Consider the following 22,171-nt stretch of genomic DNA (forward strand, 5'->3'; position numbering starts at 1 on the left):
GGGCAAAGTCTTTTTTTATGAAATAGTTAGCAAACACGTAAAAAGTACAATACAGCAAAGGAGACAACAGCTGCTTTGGGTGGCATCCACACATCTCATCCACTACCACTCTTTGAAGGAGTCAGACTTGTTAACAAGGGGCATCTGGTCAACCAAACGCACTCGAATGTTAAAAGCCTTGTGAAAATTCAAAGGGAAAAAAGAGCTGGGTGGCGTTCCTCTAGTTCCATGTGTTTAACAGTGGTTTAGAGAGGCGCTGAACATCAAGATGACATTTTGCAGAGGACACAGAACTATTCAGCTGGATTAACTCCAAAGCAAAAAGCTGCAAAGGATCTCACACCACCAAGTATCAGGTGACAAAAATGACAAACAAAGCTCAGTGCCAGCAGTGTAAAGCAGGACTCTTGCAGGGGAGGAACGGGGGAACAAAGCCTTTATAATACACCAACAGCGAGGGGCTCCAAACTAACTACTGCCAGGAGAGACGCCAGCGGGATTGTGGCTGTATTATCAGAAGTGTCAGCTCAGAGCACGGAGACTGCAAGAAAAAGAAGAGAAAGCAAAGCAGAAAACATCACTGTGCCACTTAACACATTTCAAGATGTGAATCTCCATCTTCATCGCTATGTGCAGCTCTGATCCTTCCAGCATCACCGCAAAAAGGTGATAGTTGCATGAAAAAAGACACCAAGAAAAGCAACAGGGATAATGAGTGATTCAAAAGAGCTTTACCAGGAGAAGAGAATGAATTGATTAAGAACCTTCAGCTTGGAAAGCAAAAAAATATGACTGACTTACTCTTTGTGATAGCCTAAACCTTGTCCTAGCAAAAAACCCCACCAATTTCAAACCCTAAAGGAATACACAATGCACAATTAAACTGTAGAACCCATCACTGTAAAATGTTTCAATGGGAGAGCACTCCCAAGCTAAAATGTTGACTAGACAGTCGTGGAGAAAAGATCCATGGGAAGCTCTTGAACAGAGAAATGCTGGCACAAACCATGCCAAAAGTCTCCAAAGTGCAGACTGCAAGACACTAGAAGCACGTGTCTGTTTGCTCAGTATCTCATTTGATAAGCACCCACTCCTCACTACCCTCAGAGGTAGGACAACGAAGAAGAAAAGTTTTTGATGCGACCAGTACAAACATTTTCATTATTTTCTCAACTCTCAGTTGAAAAGCACTTCCTTCCATCTACCCTAAATCCCCGCTGCTGCAATTGTAATCCAGACCCCAGCCCGCACACAGTCATGAAAGAAGAGCTTTTCTTCATCTTCTCAACAGTCTATTCTGCATCTGAAGACGAATTGTGTGCCCTTCTTGTCTTCCCTAGATTAAGCAATCCCAGTCGTTTCAGTGTTTCTCAAAGGTTGTGTTTGCTCTCCTTTGGGGAAAAGATGTAGAAAGTCAGTATTATTCTGCAGCCATGGACTAACCAGCCATTTTATTTATTTATTTTTAGAAAAAGACAAAAATCCTTCAAACTTTTTTAAATAAAAGCGAATACAGAAAGAGCATGACAGAAAGGACAGTCTAGGTAGATTTAAGTGCCACAGGACCCTGCCTACAGATGGGCAATCAACTGAGTCCCCAAGCTACTACTTTTCTGCAATCCTCTACAGGCAGGACAGCAGAGAGCTCTAAAAACAAGCTCAGCTGCCAGCTCGAGATGAAAGACTGCTAAGTCACACACAGTGACAGCTCCAGAAGACACTGACACAGATTAGTAGAGCAGCCTTTCCCCAAAGACTCAAGGGAAACACCCCTTTTAGCTTACTACCTCACAACGCTGCTATCACAGACGAGGTGCTTGGAGGGCAAGCAAGAAAATAAATCCAGTGAGCTACTGAGAGCCCAGACACACCACCACATCCCACAGAACAGGAACAGGCATTTGATAATCCGTCCTTTGACAGTGATTCATGAAATTCCAGAAAGGAATGTACTTCTGCGAGAAGAACCAAGAAAACACAAGCTATAAATAATTGAGCAGTACATTCTTGCAAGCTGTTCCCTTCAGAGCGCATCAGGGCGCAGACTGAAATAAAAAGGGTTACATGAATTATAAGGATCCACCACCTCAAAGGTGTTTGCAGAAACTCAGCACTGCAAATGAGAAATTATCTGTAACATCGGAGATAATTAAGTAACACATACCTTCAGGCAGAGATTGCTCCACACATTAAGCCAGACCAGTCCATCTCCTGACAGACCATCAATGCTGATACCAGATTATTTCACAGGAGCAGTTGCCGACACTTTTTTCTCCACCACAGAAAACTTGGAACTGAACAGCATCAGCCTGACCAGAAGGGAATGCTAATATAATTCAAGCAGTATTGCAATGAACTGTCTTTTAAAAAGACGCTTAATTATGTACATATGAACAGAGGGCCAGGCTCATTTTCAGGAGATCGCAGTTCCTCTGTCTGGGTGGCAGGAGAATGGGCTGAAAGATGCTTCAAAAGATCCTGCAAGGCTTTCATTAGCAGACAATTTACAGTTGTTACAAGCAGCTTCCTGAGCAAGCTCTGTGGCCAACAGTTAGTGTCTAGACAGTCTGTGCTATTTCTTCACGGCGTTGCTTTACTGGCAGTTGGCATTTCATGAATTGCTGTATGTAGAGCAAGGGATGGGACTTGTAGAGATGGGACTCGTGGAGCCAAGGCAAAGCGTGGCACACAGCACAGCTAAAGGGTGCAAAGTCAGGACAACTCAGTAGAGTTTTAGCTCTGTTATACATAAGTTCTCACACTGTTCACTCGTGGGGGGTTTTTACAGATACCATGTATTATTTTCAGACACTCTTCAGTTCTTACTGTGCCTGGGACCTTGAGGAGGCACTTCCTAGCCAGCCCCGGCACGTGTAAGAGAAGGTCCACTTCATCCCAAAGCTGACCCAGGGTCTCCTTCCTCTCTCCTCACCCAAGGCAGGCTCAGCTGAAGGACAGACTGCAGCGGTCACAGCCCCCTACCACCAGTAAAGGCAGACCCAAGAGTGATCAGAAGGACACTGCACCATCAAGAGGACACAGCCTCACGCTTCGCCAGGGGAGGTTCAGGTTGGACATTAGGAAGAATTTCTTTTCAGAAAGGGTTATTAGACATTGGAATGGGCTGCCCAGGGAGGTGCTGGAGTCACCATCTCTGGATGTGTTTAAGAAAAGACTGGACATGGCACTTAGTGCCATGGTCTAGTTGCCATGGTGGTGTCAGGGCAATGGTTGGACTCGATGACCCCAGAGGGCTCTTCCAACCTGGTTGATTCTGTGATCTTCACTCCGAAACACAAACAGGGCAGCTGTTAAGCCAGGTGCCTGTCATTACCCCTCGTTTCACATCTGTAACACAGACCATTATCCTCATCTCACCCACTGCAGCAGAGATTAGGACCAGCTTGGCCAGCCTTCATCCTTAGCACCCAACCCAGAAGACTCAAACTGCTGCTCCTGCTCCTTACTGTCTGATGGTTTCCACGCTCATCCAACCCATTGTAAACCAGTTACACTCCCCAACCCAGTAAAACAGTCTTCTACCAGGTGCAGGAATTGCAAGCAGCTCCTTATTGCAGTCTACAACTACCTGAAGGGAGGTTGTAGTGAAGTGGGAGTCGGCCTCTTCTCCCAGGCAACTAGCGATAGGACAAGAGGACACAGCCTCAAGCTTCGCCAGGGGAGGTTCAGGTTGGACATGAGGAAGCATTTCTTCTCAGCAAGGGTCATTAGCCATTGGAAGGGGCTGCCCAGGGAGGTGGTGGAGTCACCATCTCTGGAGGGGTTTAAGAAAAGACTGGACGTGGCACTTAGTGCCCTGGTCTAGTTGACATGGTAGTGTCAGGGCAATGGTTGGACTCGATGATCCCAGAGGGCTCTTCCAACCTGACTGATTCTGGGATTCTGTGGAAAAAGGACACGTCCAAGCTCATGGACATTAGATGTCTAATAGCACAGCTGGCCCCCAGTCCCAGTACCCTGCTATCAAATCCTTTGTGCCAGTCTAGATGCTGGGAAGCCACAAAACCAGCCCAAGATGAGGTGGGGGCGAACGGATTCAGCTGCAAAAATAACTCGGATAAGGTGGGCAAGGGGAGGGCCATCACCAAGTCCCTCACTCCCATCCCCCCACAACCTCCTCCTCGGGCTGAAAACAGTATTTGTGCTACGACGTAGCAAAACACATTGAAGCAGAGCTGTATTAAAGCAAAACCTTTTTTAGCTGGGTTATTTTTCCATCCAGGTTCATTTTCCAACCAGGTTTACACAGGGTTTGTACTTATGCTACAATTTTCAGCTAAGGAGACACCAGGGAGCTCAGAGGGGCTAAGCAAGAGCCCCAGAACTTGCTGGACCATATCCATAAGTTTATGACCAAGAGCAAAGCCTCAGTTTTCCAAGTTCAGCACCAGAAACCTGAATGACACAGGAGCAGGGCTGTAACAGTTCCAGCTCAGCTCCATTTGAAGCTATAGAAGAAAATAAACCAGAGACCATCCCCCTTCCAGGTCATCAATACCAGCTCAGGAGTGAGGATCTCAGACAAGCTGCTGCTATTTGCAGTGTCACATTGCTCCAGCCTGGACCCGAGGTAGCACCAAACAATGTCAGCAAGATGGGCTGCAGCAACAGCACCTCTGGCTCCCACACGTCTAGCTCCCATCACCACTACCCCCATACAGCCAGCCAGAGCCTGAGGGTACCAAGAAGGACCTAAGGTGAGGTCCCTGTGGGAGATGAGGTTCGTTATATCCATTAGTCCCAAATGAGAACATTATTTGTCAAGCCTTCAAGCCAGAAGACCCAGAATGTTGAGGTGTTGGAGCAAGTCCAGAGGAGGGCGACCAAGCTGGTGAAGGGTCTGGAGGGTCTGACCTACGAGGAACGGCTGAGGGAGCTGGGGGTGTTTAGCCTGGAGAAGAGGAGGCTCAGAGGTGACCTTAGTGCAGTCTACAACTACCTGAAGGGAGGTTGTAGTGGAGTGGGAGTCGGCCTCTTCTCCCAGGCAACTAGCGATAGGACAAGAGGACACAGCCTCAAGCTTGGCCAGGGGAGGTTCAGGTTGGCCATTAGGAAGCATTTCTTCTCAGCAAGGGTCATTAGCCATTGGAAGGGGCTGCCCAGGGAGGTGGTGGAGTCACCATCTCTGGAGGGGTTTAAGAAAAGACTGGACATGGCACTTAGTGCCATGGTCTAGTTGACAGGGTGGTGTCAGGGCAATGGTTGGACTCGATGAGCCCAGAGGGCTCTTCCAAACTGGTTGATTCTGTGATTCTGTAATCCTAAAAAAAAAGCAGTTGAGGACCACTGGCTCCACTGTTTAAGAGGAACCTGGGCACGAGGAGGCTGCAGGCAGGGGATGAACAGGGCACGCTGCCAGTATGGTGAACGGGTCAGCCACGTAGTTCCAGGTCAGCCAGAGCAACACTAATCCCAGTCACAGTCATGGAAGAGTTGATGAAGGATTTAGGGAACGGAGCTTAATTACAGTCCTACTTTAATCTCAGTCAAGAGCTGCTTAGTAGAAACGCTACCCTATCAAGTGTGCTTAATTTCTTGGGTTAAACAACATTGTAATCTCTCCAAGCACACATAATTAGCAGACAGATATAAAACTCCTATTAAAAATATAGTTCTATATAAAAGCACAGACTGGATGATTAATTGCTGCCTGAGATACAACATTTCTCAGCTTTCTAAAGGGGCACGGGTAAGTACTAGCCCCAACATAACTGATAAAATCTCAGCCACTAAGGAACAATCTAGAAAGCAAACATATCTAAAAAGAAAAAAAAAAAAGACTGATGATATAATTCACAGATGACACAAAAGCTGGCAGAATAACAAACCATGAAATCAGGCAGCCGGAGAGAACAATCGCTTGGAAATCTTGATCCTGCCCAGTGACTCGCACGGCAGGAGAACCACGCGCGAAGGTACTGACGTGGCAACGAGGAGCACGATCCACAGCTACCAACAACCCTGCTCCCAAGAAAATAACTCTGCATTAAGTAACAATTCCTGTTGTAACGCTGGAGAAAACAGCTCCTCCAATCTCTCAGTGTACAAGCAGGAGACTACTACAGTATCGGTGTCATTTTATCTGCCTCTAAGCTGTGAGGAGGCAGCAGGAATACTGTAACTACATCTCTGTGGCCAGACGAGGCTTTTCTAATTTATTAAATACCGTTTAAAAATCTTTCCCCATTTCAAAAAGCTGCAAATGCAGCTCGAGAGTGGGAAAAGGGTTTTTGGGAGTGACAGACCGGCAGAGCTCAAGCTGTAAAACTGAAGTGACTTGAAAATACCAGCCTGGATTTTAAGCGTGAGAAGGCACCAGGTGTTAAAGCTGCAGAGGAGGAGCACGGGAAAGGACAGCAGAACATCCACAGGCTGAAACCAAGAACTTTTTTCAATGATTAGCAATTCAAATAATCACACGGGCTCATCTTTAGATGACAGGCTGAGCACAGGTGAAGTTACACAGCCCACATTTATGGGGTGTCATAGAATCACAGACTGGTTTGGGTTGGGAGGGACCTTAAAGATCATCCAGTTCCAACCCCCTGCCACAGGCAGGGACACCTTCCACCAGACCAGGTTGCTCCAAGCCCCATCCAACCTGGCCTTGAACACTGCCAGGGAGGGGGCAAGATAATCTCACTGTTTCTCCTGCCTTCATTCTGTACCAGTTCGAGTCAATCATTTACAATCCAGTACAGCACAAAACACAGGATATTTTATACAAAGAGCTCAGGAGAAGTTAAAGGGAGGAAATAAGTGAATCACAGAAGAAAGTAAGACAGCATCAGCCACGGAATAAAGTAATATCTACATATCAAAAGTGAGATATTTCAGGACAAGCGCTCAGCAAATGCTGTCTGAGCTGGCAGAGTGAGGAACTACCCTTTCCTCAAAGAATAACTTGGATTAGAAACCCCAGAGGCATCCACCCTGCTAAGAATATCACGGTCCATCACTAGCTTCCCATCACTACAAAAACCAAACAGCTGAAATGGACACAAAGCTCACTGAAGAGCAACAAACTCGATCCATTAATTCTAATAAAAATTAGAGCACTCGGGTGTCACAGCTTAGCCAAGATGTGGTTTTAAGCAAGAAAGGGTTTCTTTTTCCCTAGAAGGTTATCTGATCCTGCAGAATTAAGTGATTCTTAGAAACCTAGATACAGAGAGGAGATCCAAAAATACTCTGCAAAATCAAGAAGTGTAACACAAGAGGAAAAAAAAAAAAAAGAGGAATTAGAACAGCAGAAGGAAGCGGAATTCAGAGCAATGGATATAATTAGTAGAGGGTGAGTGGCAGGAAAGACATCCTGAAGTGGATCATTTTGATTCCAGGAGCATCACAGACTCGAGGGGATCCTCACAAAGACTCGCTCGGCGTCGTCCTTCAAACACAACGACATTCACTGTCCATATAAAAAAAGATAAGAGACTTAGATGGCATCAGAGCCACCGGCGTAGACATGAGATGGGCCCAGCTCATCACACAGACCACGGCTGTTGCAACGCTTCCTCGCACGCCCTCGTCTCCCGTTTTATATTTAGACTGAAATTCTTCTCCGTGAGGAGGGACAGGCTTCGTCCCACATCTGCACAGCGCCCGGCACAATGGAGTCCCGGCCCATGCCGCTCGCTCCCAGAATCACAGCGAGAACAGAGCAGAAAAATAGGTCTGGAAGGGACTTCAAGAAGGCATCTCATCCTTCCCCTGCCCCAGGGCAAGAATTACTACACTTGCTATTTTTCTAACAGAAAACGCTCTCCCTCGTGGGTGGGACACAAACCCACCCAGACAGATGAATTAGTTGGACCTTAAATTTAACATCTTAACCCCTCCGTCACCCTCTGATAATCGCAATTCAGCCTTGAGCGCTGCGTCAGGACAACACAGAGCGGCTGCAGGCGGAACATCTCACTCTGCTGAGATATTTCAGAGTCAGAAACTGATAAAAGCGCAGTTCTGCAAACAAGTCCCCGCTGGCAGCGGGAGCCCGGCAGCGCAGCCTGTTTCTGAGCTGCCTTTCGGGACTGCTGTGCCTAGAAGGGAAGCCAGCCTGGCTCCCGAAGACACATTTCTTCCATGATGCCTACAAGAAGTGAGTCACCTTTTTCATAAAGTTTCCATCATCCTCTTTTCCGGACTCTCCAGCACATCGTGTTTACCCTGAGCTGGTCTAGTTTCAACTCTAAAAATCCTTGGAGCAAAATTACTTAGAGTTATATCATTAACAACACTCCTGATGAAGTACCACTGTACTCCAACAGCCAACACTAGCAAAGCACAAACCTTTCTTTGCCCCAGACGCTTATTAGTGTTTCTTCTGTGGGTATGCAAAGATAGTAAGGCCAACCCCTCATCTAACCTTAATATTAAAAAACAAGATCAACTGCACTTAGTTCTATGAAATGGAAAAAAAACCCCACCCACACTCTGCATTCTGGCAGTTCCCAGACGTTCAAACCAGTTTTTTCAGTTTTGCTAAGAAATCTAATTCTCAGCATCTCCTACCACGCAGTTTAAAGGTTTCACAGGAGAAACTTCAGAAAGAAAACTGCAAAAAATAAATTAAAAAAACCCTAAACACATAGGCTACCCTATAGCAAGATAAATCCAGTGTCCTATTGCTCCATAAATTAAAAGCTTTCCCCATTTTAATTTTGTGCCCACGCTGCAGTATCACTGCCAGTCAAACACCTTAAACCCATTTATTTTTAAAGACCACACGAGTCATTCAAAACCAGGAGTCTGTAATCAAAAAGAAACGAAGGGCTATTTGGAGGGGGTGGGACGGGAGGCTCCAGTCCTGTTTATCCCCAAATGCTCCCACCTGGCACAGCGATTTCCAGTTCAGCAGCTCCTGGGCTGATGCAGAGCAGCTGGGAGAGGAAGGTGAAACCAACTGCGCTGCCCTGTGAAAGGGAACTGTGTCTCCCTCACCACAAAAAGCAACAAATCTTAGCACCAAACTGAAGTTTGGGATAAGGCAACTACTTAGATTTTGAAGCCGAGTATTTCTGGTAACACACGCCTGGTCCTTCCCCACCTCTCAGTCTGATCAACGTGGTTACAACGAGCTGTAAATATCCTCTTACCCATTTGCACCATCAACCTTCCAGAGAATAACAGGCACGCTTGTGCTCACTGCTGTAATGTATTTTGGGTTTGATACAAAGCTCTTTGGGAAACTTCTGCTTTACTTTAAAGAGGGGGAAGCAGGGATGAGGTGTCTCAGTTTGCCAAATTTGCTTCTACAGGACAGCGATGGTAACAGTGTGCGGTCTGGCTAGCAACAACAGGTCTTAGACATGCATAATTCCCCTAAAATACCACATTTTTTTAAAAAATCAGGTGATTTCTCATGAGAGACAGGCTTCGGTTAAACAGCCAGCTACCACATCTTTCAAATTAACGATGCAGCAGAAGCCACTGCTGCAAAATCCTAACGAGCATCACAAAGAAATACCTAAAAGGCTAAAACGCCAGATCCAGGCTTGCGTAAAGGAGCAGAAGGAAAAGGAAAAACAGAAGGGCAGCGCTCCTGGGCACGCAGCTGGATCCCTCTGTGCTCCTCGGGCAGGAGGAGAGCTCGGCAGTTAGCGCAGATGAAGCAAGGGGTTCTCCCAGCTGAAGGATACTGCGAGAACCACTGGGAAAAGATGCTTAATAGGAGAACAAAGGAGCCATTAACCAAATAGAGGCATTAACTCATATCATCGTCAGGATGGTAATTGTACCCACAGCTTCACAACTAGCCATGGGGTTTGGCAAAATGGACAGAAATCCACAGAAGGGGCAGGCGGCGGTTTACAAGGGTAACTTTGACAGATTCCAGGCTAAGGGCAGGAAAATGCCCTCCTTTCCCCTCTTTACCTGCACCCCGTCGGGGGAGGCGGCAGCAGGCTGCGGGCACCCCGAGAGCTCCCGGGGGGTTGGGGGGGGGGCACAGGCCCCGGGCAGGAGTTTAAGGCGGAGGGGCCGACACCGCCGCAGCCGGGGCACGACGAGCCGCCCCCGCGACCCCAGCCCAGGCCAAGGACGCGGAGCCGGGGCCGGGCACAGGCCGGGGCTCGCCCCTCACGGCGCTCCCGCCGCCCGGGCAGCCCCGCCGGGGAGGCGGGCAGGGACAAGCGAGGGGGCTGCGGGCGCTTCTCAGAGACGACCGTTAAAAAATAATAATAATAATTCAAATTTCCTCGTTTCTTCCGAGTTTCTGGGAAGGAGGGCGGCCAGGCGCAGCCCGCCCCGAGCCCCCCGCCCCGGCTGGTGGCCCCGCGTTCCCCCCCCCCCCCGCGGCCGCACCTGAGCGTGGGGCCGATGCAGGCCGTGTCCGTGCTCTCGATCTCCCGCAGGATCCGCTCGTGCTCCGCCGCCGTCTCCAGGCTCTCCAGCTCCGCCATCTTCCCCCGTTCCATGGGGCTGCGCCGACCCACCTGCCCGGCCCTGCCCGGCTCGGTTCTCCCCGCCCCGGGCAGCACCAGCGCCGGGGCCGCCCGCTCTGCTCCGCGCGGCCCGGCCCGGCCCGGCACGCCGGGAAATGTAGTGCGGAGGGTGCCGGAGGCTGCCGCGGCCTGCGCCGGCGCTGCGACCCGCCCGGCGGCCGAGGGGCGGGGAGGGGCCCGGTGGGCGGCCCCGGGCGCTGTTATCGGCGGGAGGGGAGGCTGTAGGGCGGGGGCCGGCGGCTGTCATCCGCGCTGCCCGGAGAGGAGGTGTCCGCCGTGGCAACAGATGCCGGATTCCCCCCTGAGGGGACACAGCCCCATGGCTTCGACACCTCCCTGAGGGGCACAGCCCCATGGCAGGATCCCCCTGTCCTCCCCCTGAGGGGACACAGCCCCACAGCAGCAATATCCCTTGTGAGGCGATAGAGCCCCACGGCAGTGACACCCACCATGAGGGGACACAACCCTATGGCAGGGACCTCATGTTCTCCCCCCTGAGGGTACACAGCCCCATGGCCATGACGCTGTTGTCACCCACCATGAGAGGAGGTCCCAGGAGAAATGAACCCGTGTCACTGCCCCGAGCAGAGGCATCCTCCTGCCCCGTGATGGATGAACCTCTGCTCCGCCTTCCCCATCTTGTCCCTCAGCCCCACAAACAATGTCACCCCCACCCTGACAAGGTGCCATTGACTGTGGTCCCAAAGAAAGCTCCTCACTGACACTGAACCACCTTTCAGCTTGATCCTAAAATGTCCCACCAGCTGCCGAGCTGCAGTGCATCCCCCTTGAGCTGTACAACCCAAGAGGCCTCTTCACCCAAGGACACGGTGGAGCTTCGTTGGAAACACACCACCAGCCCCCAGAAACATCCTTGGATGTCAAGGTCTCCTCGAGGTTTGACACTGCAGCTCTCGGTGTAGCACCTGCAGTGCTGTGTCCCGCTCTGGGGCCACCAACAGAAGAAGGACATGGAACTGTTGGAGCGAGTCCAGAGGAGGCCACGAAGATGCCCAGAGGGCTGGAGCCCCTCTGCTCTGGAGACAGGCTGAGAGAGCTGGGGCTGTTCAGCCTGGAGAAGAGAAGGCTCCGGGGAGACCTTCTAGCACCTTCCAGTACCTGAAGGGGCTACAGGAAAGCGGGAGAGGGGCTTTTTAGAAGGGCATGGAGTGACAGGACGAGAGGGAATGGTTTTAAACTGACAGAGGGGAGATTGAGATTAGATCTGAGGAAGAAATTCTTTGCTGTGAGGGTGGTGAGACACTGGCCCAGGTTGCCCAGAGAAGCTGTGGCTGCCCCCTCCCTGGCAGTGTTCAAGGCCAGGGTGGATGGGGCTTAGAGCAGCCTGGTCTGGTGGAAGGTGTCCCTGCCCATGGCAGGGGGGTTGGAACTGGATGGTCTTTAAGGTCCCTTCCAACCCAAACCATGCTTTGATTCTGTGATTCTATGATTAAACACCAGTGGCCGAAGAGTGAGCGGCTGGCGACAACCCTTAATGGTTTTAATTACAAGATGAGAACTGCTACGAATTATGCCGATGTCAGGTTCAGTCCTGAATGCTCGGTTAGGTAACGGTGTTACCACAAATAAGGCTCTCAGAAACAGGGTCTAGTTGTCTCTGGTATGAGGACATTGTTTGGTCCACGAGACTACGGTACAAGGAGGTTGGGCATGGAGATGGGAACCTTGAACTCAATTAGTCGTCCAACTCTGATGTTGACTTTAGTCTTACTCTAGCCTCACTGTCCTGCAGCAGCAGAAAGACTGAGGACCACTGTTTTCAACGCCGCAATGTGGGACTTCAGCAAGAAGAGGAGACCAATGCATGGAGCATGGTGTGACTCAGCCAGCAAGACCACGTCCTGGAGAAAAGCAGAGCATTAACCTCCACAGAGCAACGTGGGAAGATAATATGAGGCAGTGTAACAGTCTGTCTAAAAATAAATGTTTGGTTTTGAATGGAATAAAAACAAATATTAGAAAAAAATTTCCACCAAAACATCACATTTTTCGCACAGGGAGAAAAGCACCAAAAACATTTCCATAGATTCATAAATATGGATGGGGAGGGTGAGGGATATTGTTACCTTGTAGGAGGACCTTCTGAGAATCATCAACCATAGATTTTCCACGCGTCAGTTGGCTTCTAAAGCTATGGTGAAATCTGAGCATATTTTTAAGAGGAAAACTTAGTGCTGTTTCTGATGCCATAGAAAATCCCACCTGGCCTCTGACTTCAAATTTCAAGTGCAGATCTCTTTTTACCCTTACCTGATAGAGTCAAAAGTCTGCTGTGATCAAGTTTTTTGGTGTTCACGTATGGTCCTGAGGTCTGGGATCAACCAAGCTCTTCTTTGATCAGCTGAACAGATTGATTTCTTGAAGCCTTTTACTCTAAGGCACGTTTTCCAGTAATTTACTCATTTATGCATTTTTTTTTTTCAAAATTACAATATTCCAAGATCTTCCTTAAGTCTGTGGGTGCCAGAAGTGGACAGAGCAGTGGCTCTAAACCATCCTTCTTAAACCATCTCTGGATGTGTTCAAGAAAAGCCTGGACATGGCAGTGCCATGGTCTAGTTGACATGGTGGTGTCAGGGCAATGGTTGGACTCGATGATCCCAGAGGGCTCTTCCAACCTGATTGATTCTGTGATTCTGTAGTAACACGCACAAAGGGAATATAATCCATCTGCTCCTCTTCAACATTGTGTTGGTACCATCATGGGCACCATTAGCCAGTCGCGTTGGCCACAGGGTCACGTCGAGGCTGATGTCCAGCTGATTACCCACTGGCACCAATTCTTTTCAGGTCACTGCCGTCTGGGATAAAATTTTCCATTCTGTAAGAAAAGCTCCATCCTTTGTCCCTGGACACATGGCACTTGGTCACCTTCGCATGAATATTCATTGCTCGTGTCTGGCTTACCGAGCAGTCTGGGACTTGCCCTTATTATTTGCTGCCACACAATCTTTGTACCATTTGAAAGCCTGTCCCCAAGAAGTTTATTTATTCTCGCCAGTCACTGACATAAGCATGCTGAATTTGTATTGTTCTAATTTATTAATCAAATCATCATGCAGTACCAACACAAATGCATCAAAGATGTCTGTTACCAGCTCATAATCTCATTGAAAAATCATATCAAGTTCGCCTGACAGATTCTATTTCCCTGAAAACTGTCCTGGCTCACATTAACTCTTTTATATTCCCTTAATTTCCTACTAATGAAGTTCCATATAATTATTTTTTATGGGACTGGCAGCCTGATGGAGCTTTAAAAACTCTCCCTTTTAATTACTGACTGCTCATGAGTGTTTTCCAGTCCTCCAGAACTTCTCTGGTGTTCCAAAACTTCCTAAAAACTCAATGGAACAGGTCAGAAACCCTGAGCAGCCTGTACACAGCCTCGTGCGCAGGTTACCTGGGGCTGCTGGTTCAACCGTATACCTCCGTCTGCAACTGCTCCATTACTCCATCACTGCTGGAGTGAAAAGTCATCATCCCTGTCTACCAATTAATGTGGCACCAGAGATCTTCCCAAATCCAGCTGTAATTCTGCCATTTCACTAGAGCGATGCCACCATCAGAACTTCTTTCTTTTTTTTTAACCTTATCAATCTCTTTCATATTGTGCTTATTTTGGTTTTTCATTTTGTGCTGTTAACTCTGCTGAACTGTTTTCGACATCTCCTGCCTTCTCCAATTCCTTACCCGCTCCACGCTCTTCTGACCGCACTTATATTCGAGTAACGACAGGCAGGCCCGATGCCAAGCTACTCTGGTGTCACCAGTGTCATTCAGGAAAACATTTCACAGCAAAATGGGGGGGTTAGCAAACAGATCCAGGAATTAAAAGTAGAAAGAAAGGAACAAACGAGGCCAGATGCTGTTGACCTGGAAGACCAGCCTCCTCCAGGGGCCTGGGGGACTTGTCCTCCATGTTGTTGGACACTCAAATAATCTCAAGCAACCTCTCTGGGCAGGTGCCTTCTTCTGGGGAGTGGATTGGAGTCCTGGAGCCCCTGTAGTTGTCTTCACACTCTCCTCCTGCATCTCCAGTCTCTGCCTGCTCCCCACCTCTCCCTTCTGCCTTCATCAAACCCCTTTGGCCATAACCCCGCGTTCAGCTGGGTCGGGCGTCCTCAGCGTTCACTTTCTCCTACACAAGACCCTGGCCCAGGTTGCCCAGAGAAGCTGTGGCTGCCCCCTCCCTGGCAGTGTTCAAGGCCAGGTTGGATGGGGCTGGGAGCAACCTGGTCTGGTGGAAGGTGTCCCTGCCTGTGGCAGGGGGGTTGGAACTAGATGGTCTTTAAGGTCCCTTCCAACCCAAACCATTCTATGATTCTGTGTTTCTATAACTGCTTGAAGCCGGACAAGGAAAGGCGCCCGGTATGTCTAAAGCAACAAGAACGCCGCGGGTGCTGACTAAGCGCACGAGTCAGCCGGTCCTGTTTGCTCTGGGTGTGCAGCAGCCCGGGTTCCTTCTCAAAGGCTGACCTTTAGCACCCTCCACTTCAACCCCAGGGGAATCAATCTCTGCTGCCTGCAGAGGTGCCTGCATTTCATTTATTCCCCCTCCCTCAGCCACCTTCCGCATTTTTGCCATGCGGTGCCAACCGAAAGCACCCCCCATGCGCCCGTGAAATGCAATCTTGCCCTTTCCAGGGGGGAGAGCTCAGGGCTTGGCTGCCCTTTCACGGGGCCAAGGGGAAAGGGCTGCAGCTGGGACGGAGAGGCAAAGGACATGAGGAGCTCCGGGGAGCTGGGCTGGCTGCTCCTGGCTGTATGGAGGGTGGGAGACGCGCTGTCAGCAGCTGCCGCTTCTGAGAAGGGCCACAGCTCCCTCTGCACTGGTTGCCACCATCCCACACACTTTGATGCCACCCACAGCAGCAGCCAGCCTGCCTTGCCAGAGCCTTGGCACGGTGACTCCACCATGGTCGGGCTGCTCTCGGGCAGGTGCCCACGCCTAGACCTGGCTCTGTGTGGTTTATTGCCCCCGGGTGCATTCATCTGCACGTATGAGGAACCACAAAATTATCCAGCCTTCCACAACGTACTCACGGAGGATAAATCCCTGTTTTCTGTGCTTAAAATCCTGTTCTGCTTCACATTTCAAGGCTGAAATCAATGTTTAAGCTTCTCTGATATTATCACACTGTTCCCCAAATCCCTGCTCAGGAGGTACCTTGATGCTTCTAATCACAACTCTTGTTTTCTCATGCATTTTACTACATCTTTTTTTCTGAATTCAGGAGATTAACAGCTCGGACAGACTGAAACAGTGGCAAGATGGGCTTCAGCCATGGAGTGGGAAGGAGACCCGACCTCCCAGCCCATAATAAGGGGAGATTTCCTCTCTGCACTCTCCCCTTCTCCTCATGGATAGCTGCAGGAGCGAGGTTCCTGCTGTGCTGCTCAGCCCATCCTCGTTATCCTCGCTGCCGTGAAACCCAGCCCGAGACCAGCCCCGCTGTATGGAGCAGGAGATCTGCTGGCATCCGAGGCATCTTGTCCTTAGGAGGTCACACAATTAGCTGCTGAACATGATGAGATCCCACAGTTGGGGTGGCCTTTGGGCTACTAAAAACAACAAGCAAAGCTCAGGAGCAAAACCACAGTCCTCCCCTTCCAGCCGCCCGTGGGTAGTCATGGCAATGATGACTACAGCCAGGGCCACCTTGTGTGACCTCGAGCCCTGCCCTTCTTGGGTGGTAACGCTGGGCAGAAATACCCAGGGCTCTTCCTGAAAGCTGTTAACAGCCCTTTGCAGAAGGAATCCAGCACTTCTCTGCAACACGCGTGAGCCCTGGCAGTGCTACGGCAGCTGCTGCTCGGCCGTACCAGCTCCACAGCGTTCCCACCACCCCTGCAGTGCGCAGGGTGGGTTTTCCCCCCTGGAAGCCCCCCTGCCTACCCCTGGGTCTGTGGGAGCCCTGTTACAGCCGTCAGAAGCTGCTGAGAGCATTGCAAACACGCACGCACGATAGCCCAGTGCCGGCAGGATCCGTGCCACACCAACCAAGCAGGTTGGTTATCGGGTGGCTTCTCCGGATAAATCCAACAGGTACAATCTCAAATTATGGATAATTTGAGCAATTCACAGAATCACAGAATCAACCAGGTTGGAAGAGACCTCTGGGATCATCGAGTCCAACCATTGCCCAGACACCACCATGGCAACTAGACCATGGCACTAAGGGCCATGGCCAGGCTTTTCTTAAACACATCCAGAGATGGTGACTCCACCACCTCCCTGGGCAGACCCTTCCAATGGCTAATGACCCTTGCTGAGAAGAAATGCTTCCTAATGTCCAACCTGAACCTCCCCTGGCGAAGCTTGAGGCTGTGTCCTCTTGTCCTATCGCTAGTTGCCTGGGAGAAGAGGCCGACTCCCACTCTGCTACAACCTCCCTTCAGGTAGTTGTAGACTGCACTAAGGTCACCTCTGAGCCTCCTCTTCTCCAGGCTAAACACCCCCACCTCCCTCAGCCGTTCCTCGTAGGTCAGACCCTCCAGACCCTTCCCCAGCTTGGTCGCCCTCCTCTGGACTCGCTCCAACACCTCAACATCTTTCTTGAAGTGCGGGGCCCAGAACTGGACACAGGATTCAAGGTGTGGCCTCACCAGTGCCGAGTACAGAGGTACGATCCCTTCCCCAGACCAGCTGGCTACACTAAATTCTGATAATACACCACTAGATATTTAAAATCAGCATCACCAAGAGATATTTACTCCCCTGGCACTTCCCCACTGGCTTGTACCAGTGACCCTCCCTCTCCCCGCACTACGCTGCCCAGGAGCGAAGACCCCCAGCCCCTCGCTGTCCCCCCGGGCTCAAGGGTGGCCCGCAGCTCCCTCCACGCTCTAAATGCCGCTGACACCTAGTGCTGGTTCCCCCAACTACAGCCTGAGCTGCGAGGGAAGCCCTCACGCCCATGGATGAAGAGCTGGGGCTTTCGTGGTCTGCGAGATTTCATAGAATCATAGAGTCACAGAATCGTTTGGGTTGGGAAGGACCTTTAGGATCATCAAGTCCGACCGTTAACCCAGCACTGCCAAGGCCACCACTAAACCTTGTCCCTCAGCACCACATCTACTTGTCTTTTAGATAACTTCAGGGATGGGGACTCCACCACTGCCCTGGGCAGCCTGTTCCAATGCTTGACAACCCTTTCGGTGAAGAAATTGTTCCTGATCTCCAATCTAAACCTCCTCTGGCACAACTTGAGGCCATTTCCCCTTGGCTAAACACCCCCAGTTCCCTCAGCCACTCCTCATCAGACTTGTGCTCCAGAACCTTCACCAGCTTCATTGACCTTCTCTGGACTCGTGATGCTCACTCTTCTGGATCCAGCTTCATCTGCCTCCTACCTTGTGAAGGTGAAGAGGCACCTGCACCATGTTGTCCCGGCACAGGAGAGTCCCACGGGCTCTGTCCACATCAGCAGCAGAGCTGTGTGTCAGGAGCAGATCTCTATGGGGACTAGGATGGTGCTGAGGGCCCAGTGTCCCCACTGTGCACAGGGTGGAGGGAAGCGGAGCATCTTCCATCTTTTAAGTGAATGCCCATTGCTCTCACTCGTTCTGGTACATCTCTTCATCTTCCTGACCAATGTCCTGGAAAGAGTTGAAATGCTCCTGCTGCCAGAGCATGGTCCTGGCACACAGGCTGAGACCCCGGCCCAGCAGCTCCCGCTGCCCCAGGAGGCTCTGCTTCAGCCTGCTCATCCTCCAACACCTCCACGCTCCCCCGGGGATGAGGAGATGCTCATATTCCTCAGGGGAAAAATCCTCCCTGGACCAGCTCCACCAGTCGCACGTGGCTTCACTCCACACTCACCCAACGCTGCTCAGGCAAAGCCTTTCACTGACTGGGGAAAGTGTCCCTGTAGTACTGTTACATCTGTACAACGGTCACCTTCAAGGGCTTTCCCAGCTCTACCACCTCCATCACTTCTGAAAACCCAATGATGACCTTTCTACAACGTACAGCCCTTCCCACTCATCCTTAGACCAGGCATTAGATGCTTTAATATTGTCTTTCCTGATGTACTATTCAAATCCTCAGCCAACATCAACCATTTATGGTTTAAAACATATTCTTGAGAGAGCTCCAGAGCAATCCAACCAAACTGCACTGGTTCCTAGAGACTACACTACAATTGTATTCTGCTCCACACCCTTTTCCAATATTAATTTTTTCAGTCCTCCTCTGCTCAGAGAGCAGCTGCCATTTCTGGAGTCTTTCTTCCATGGGGAAACTTTCTCCCTGTGAACTATCCCTGCAGTCCTACGGCTGGTTTTGGGTGGTGAGCGAGGAGAGGAAGCAGCAAGTTGAAAAACACCACAGATACAAAAAAGACAGCCAGGAAAAAATGAGAAGTAAAAATAATTAAATAAGTAAAAGAAAACAAAAAGGGGAAAAAAAGGAAAATAAAAATTCCAGGGCAGTATCTACATCCTTTACTGGGTTTGGTCCTTAGTCCTGATCTCCTGATGCAAAGTTCCCCAACCCTCACTGCAAACCGTCTTCTTTTCTCCCAGAGGTGCTCTGGCAGCAGCACTTCCAGGGTCCTTGGAGGAAGGTTAAGAAGAGTGCTGGTACCTTCTTGTCCTTGAACACATAAAACGTGAGACTGCAGCAGGCTCTGAAATTGCTGAGCGATGCTTAGGCTTGAGTGTTCTCCAAGAAAAGTGAAATAGCCCCTGTCAGCATGATTGTGTCGAGTGAAAATCCAGTGGGAGAAGCAAGCTGCTGCCACGGGAGCCAGAGAGCATCTGCTGTAAGAACACAGAAACACCAGGGAATGAAGTTTAACCTCTACAACTGTGCAGGCAGAGCTCCTAACACCGCGCTGACCATCACCAACCTGCTTACGGAGGGTCTCCACCATGCACTGGGTGCACCAGGCAACACAGGAATACATCCTGGATACAGTCTTAGCAATTTTGGTCATAAATCAGACTTTGCTGACAGGTCAGGATCTTCTTGTTTTCTTCTTCTTGTTTTCTTCCTCTCTTGTTTTCAGCACCCAGCATGACACCCCACAAACCACCCACCTGAGGTCAGGAGATGCCCTTTGTGGCATAAAGTGACATTCGACAAATCCTCAAAACGACCCCCTTAAAAAGCAAACCAGGGAATGAAAAGAGAACTGATCTGAGGGGGATATTTCATAGCTCTCATGGGTTATGAAAACTCCTTTCCCTGTTATATCAATGAGTCTTTATAGTATGAAAGTGTATTAACTTTGTTTATATATATATTAGTGCACATTATATACTATAATGTACTCAGGTAGTGGAATTTTACTGGAGACGTTGGTATTGTTCACACTTATGTAAAACAAACTCAAGGACAGCCCAGCCCTGGAAATAAGGAGTCCAGGGGAGGGCGACCAAGCTGGTCTGGAGGGTCTGACCTCTGAGGAACAGCTGAGGGAGCTGGGGGTGTTTAGCCTGGAGAAGAGGAGGCTCAGAGGTGACCTTAGTGCAGTCTACAACTACCTGAAGGGAGGTTGTAGTGAAGTGGGAGTCGGCCTCTTCTCCCAGGCAACCAGCGATAGGACAAGAGGACACAGCCTCAAGCTTCACCAGGGGAGGGTCAGGTTGGCCATTAGGAAGCATTTCTTCTCAGCAAGGGTCATTAGCCATTGGAAGGGGCTGCCCAGGGAGGTGGTGGAGTCACCATCTCTGGAGGTGTTTAAGAAAAGCCTGGACATGGCACTTAGTGCCCTGGTCTAGTTGCCATGGTGGTGTCAGGGCAATGGTTGGACTCGATGATCCCTGAGGGCTCTTCCGACCTGGTTGATTCTGTGATTCTGTGATCCTCATTTTGCCTAAATTCACACAGCGCAAGGTGCATCCTTGGCACAAGCCTGTTTGTTCACCGAGGAGCACAAAGAGGCGAATGAGACATCAGGAGGTATCTCAGGGATTTATAATTTCCCTGCAGCTCTGGGATGGTTTGGTCACCAATTCCCTCCCTCTGACTTTTTATTTTCAGTGAATATTAGCACAAGCAACTTCTATCAGCTAAAAAAACCTGCTTCCCAGACCCTCACTCCTACTTCTACACCCTTCAGCATAGCCTGGTAACAGGTCAGATGGAAAAAATGATCTGCTGGAAGGAAAGTCCAGCACAATGACGGCCATTTCCAGCTGGCCCAGTTCAGTGTTGGGCACAGCTACATGGGACAGGGTGCGGTGCCAGGCTGGAAACCGGGGCAAGAAGCGTGATGGATGCAGGAGATCGGAGCTGCCAAAATGGGAAGGGGGGAACTGGCAGTCACTAAAGCAAGTTCTGCCATCAAGAAGCTACTTGTGAAAAAAATACACGTTTGCTGTCTTATTTTTTGTGCTGATGATCTTAATTTTACTGAACGTGTAAGATTTGCGTTAGCAAAACAAATACACTCTTGGGTTTTTGCCATACCATGAATTTGTAATGCTTTATTAGAACGCTGGAGGGTTTCAGCCCAGTCTGTGACTGCTTAATAGAGTGAAACTCCGCTTCGTTACCTGCTCACGCGCAGTGGGGACCATCTGTCCTCAGGATTTAACAGCTGGGAAACCAAGCCCAGCTGCCAGCTAATTCCACACAAACCAGTTACCCCTTGCAAAAATTCTTGGAAAGTTGTCTGCAGAAAGAGGTTTATTTTTAAAAAAGCGGTTTAGGACTTTTTGGGATCAGGCACTGCTTGCACTACCTAATGACCAACCGGAGCTAACTGCCAAAAATGGTGATTGCAGAGGAAAAAGGTGTGTGGTCCAAGAGGAGAGTTCCAGGGGTGGCAGACTGCTTTGGGTTGGAAGGGACCTTAAAGCCCATCTAGTTCCAACCCCCCACCACGGGCAGGGACACCTTCCACCAGACCAGGCTGCTCCAAGCCCCATCCAACCTGGCCTTGAACACTGCCAGGGAGGGGGCAGCCACAGCTTCTCTGGGCAACCTGGGCCAGGCTCTCACCAACCTCACAGGAAAGAATTTCTTCCTAAGATCTCATCTCAGTCTCCCCTCTTCCAGTTTAAAACCATTCCCCCTCGTCCTGTCACTCCATGTCCTTGTAAAAAGCCCCTCTCCAGCTTTCCTGTAGCCCCTTCAGGCACTGGAAGGTGCTAGAAGGTCTCCCCGGAGCCTTCTCTTCTCCAGGCTGAACAGCCCCAACTCTCTCAGCCTGTCTCCAGAGCAGAGGGGCTCCAGCCCTCTCAGCATCTCCGTGGCCTCCTCTGCACTCGCTCCAACAGCTCCGTGTCCTTCTGATGTTGGTGGCCCCAGAGCTGGACGCAGCACTGCAGCGGGGTCCTCCCCATCCGCACTGGGAAAAAACGTATCGGGAAAAAAAAGGTTAAAATAAAAAGTATTTTTAAAAAAAAATGTATGAAATGAACCGGGAAAAATATGTATTGGAGAAAAAACCCAAGTGCAGCCGCGCTTTGGCCAGGCAGGGCCCGGCGCTCCCCGGGGTCCCGGCCCCGGTCCCACCCGCCGCCCGCCCGCTGCTCCCGCGCGGAGCGTCCGGCAGGGGGCGCCCCTCCCTGGCCACGCCCACACAGCGCGCGTCAGCGGGGCGCGGCGACGGCGGCGACCAATGGGATGTGGCGTCGGTGCCGGCGCGTTCGGAGCGGCCCATTCACAAAGCGGCGGGGGGGGATGAACATGAATGGGGCGGGTCACGTGGGGGGGGGGGGGGCGTTCC

At 50.3% G+C, this 22,171-nt stretch overlaps 1 protein-coding gene across 5 annotated transcripts in view; it reads right to left on the minus strand.

Moving 5' to 3' along the window:
* EXOC6B (exocyst complex component 6B) overlaps positions 1 to 10,536 on the minus strand; it is a 362,323-nt gene extending 351,787 nt beyond the window's left edge. For all 5 annotated transcript variants that reach the window (XM_068402994.1, XM_068402990.1, XM_068402991.1 and 2 more), the window contains exon 1: positions 10,327 to 10,536. In XM_068402994.1, coding sequence (XP_068259095.1) covers positions 10,327 to 10,439 — 113 coding nt within the window. In that variant the 5' untranslated portion in view covers positions 10,440 to 10,536. The remainder of the gene's footprint in view (positions 1 to 10,326) is intronic.
* Between the last annotated feature and the right edge of the window lie 11,635 nt (positions 10,537 to 22,171).

This window comes from Nyctibius grandis, chromosome 6, assembly GCF_013368605.1.
Source record: "Nyctibius grandis isolate bNycGra1 chromosome 6, bNycGra1.pri, whole genome shotgun sequence".
NCBI lineage: Eukaryota > Metazoa > Chordata > Aves > Nyctibiiformes > Nyctibiidae > Nyctibius > Nyctibius grandis.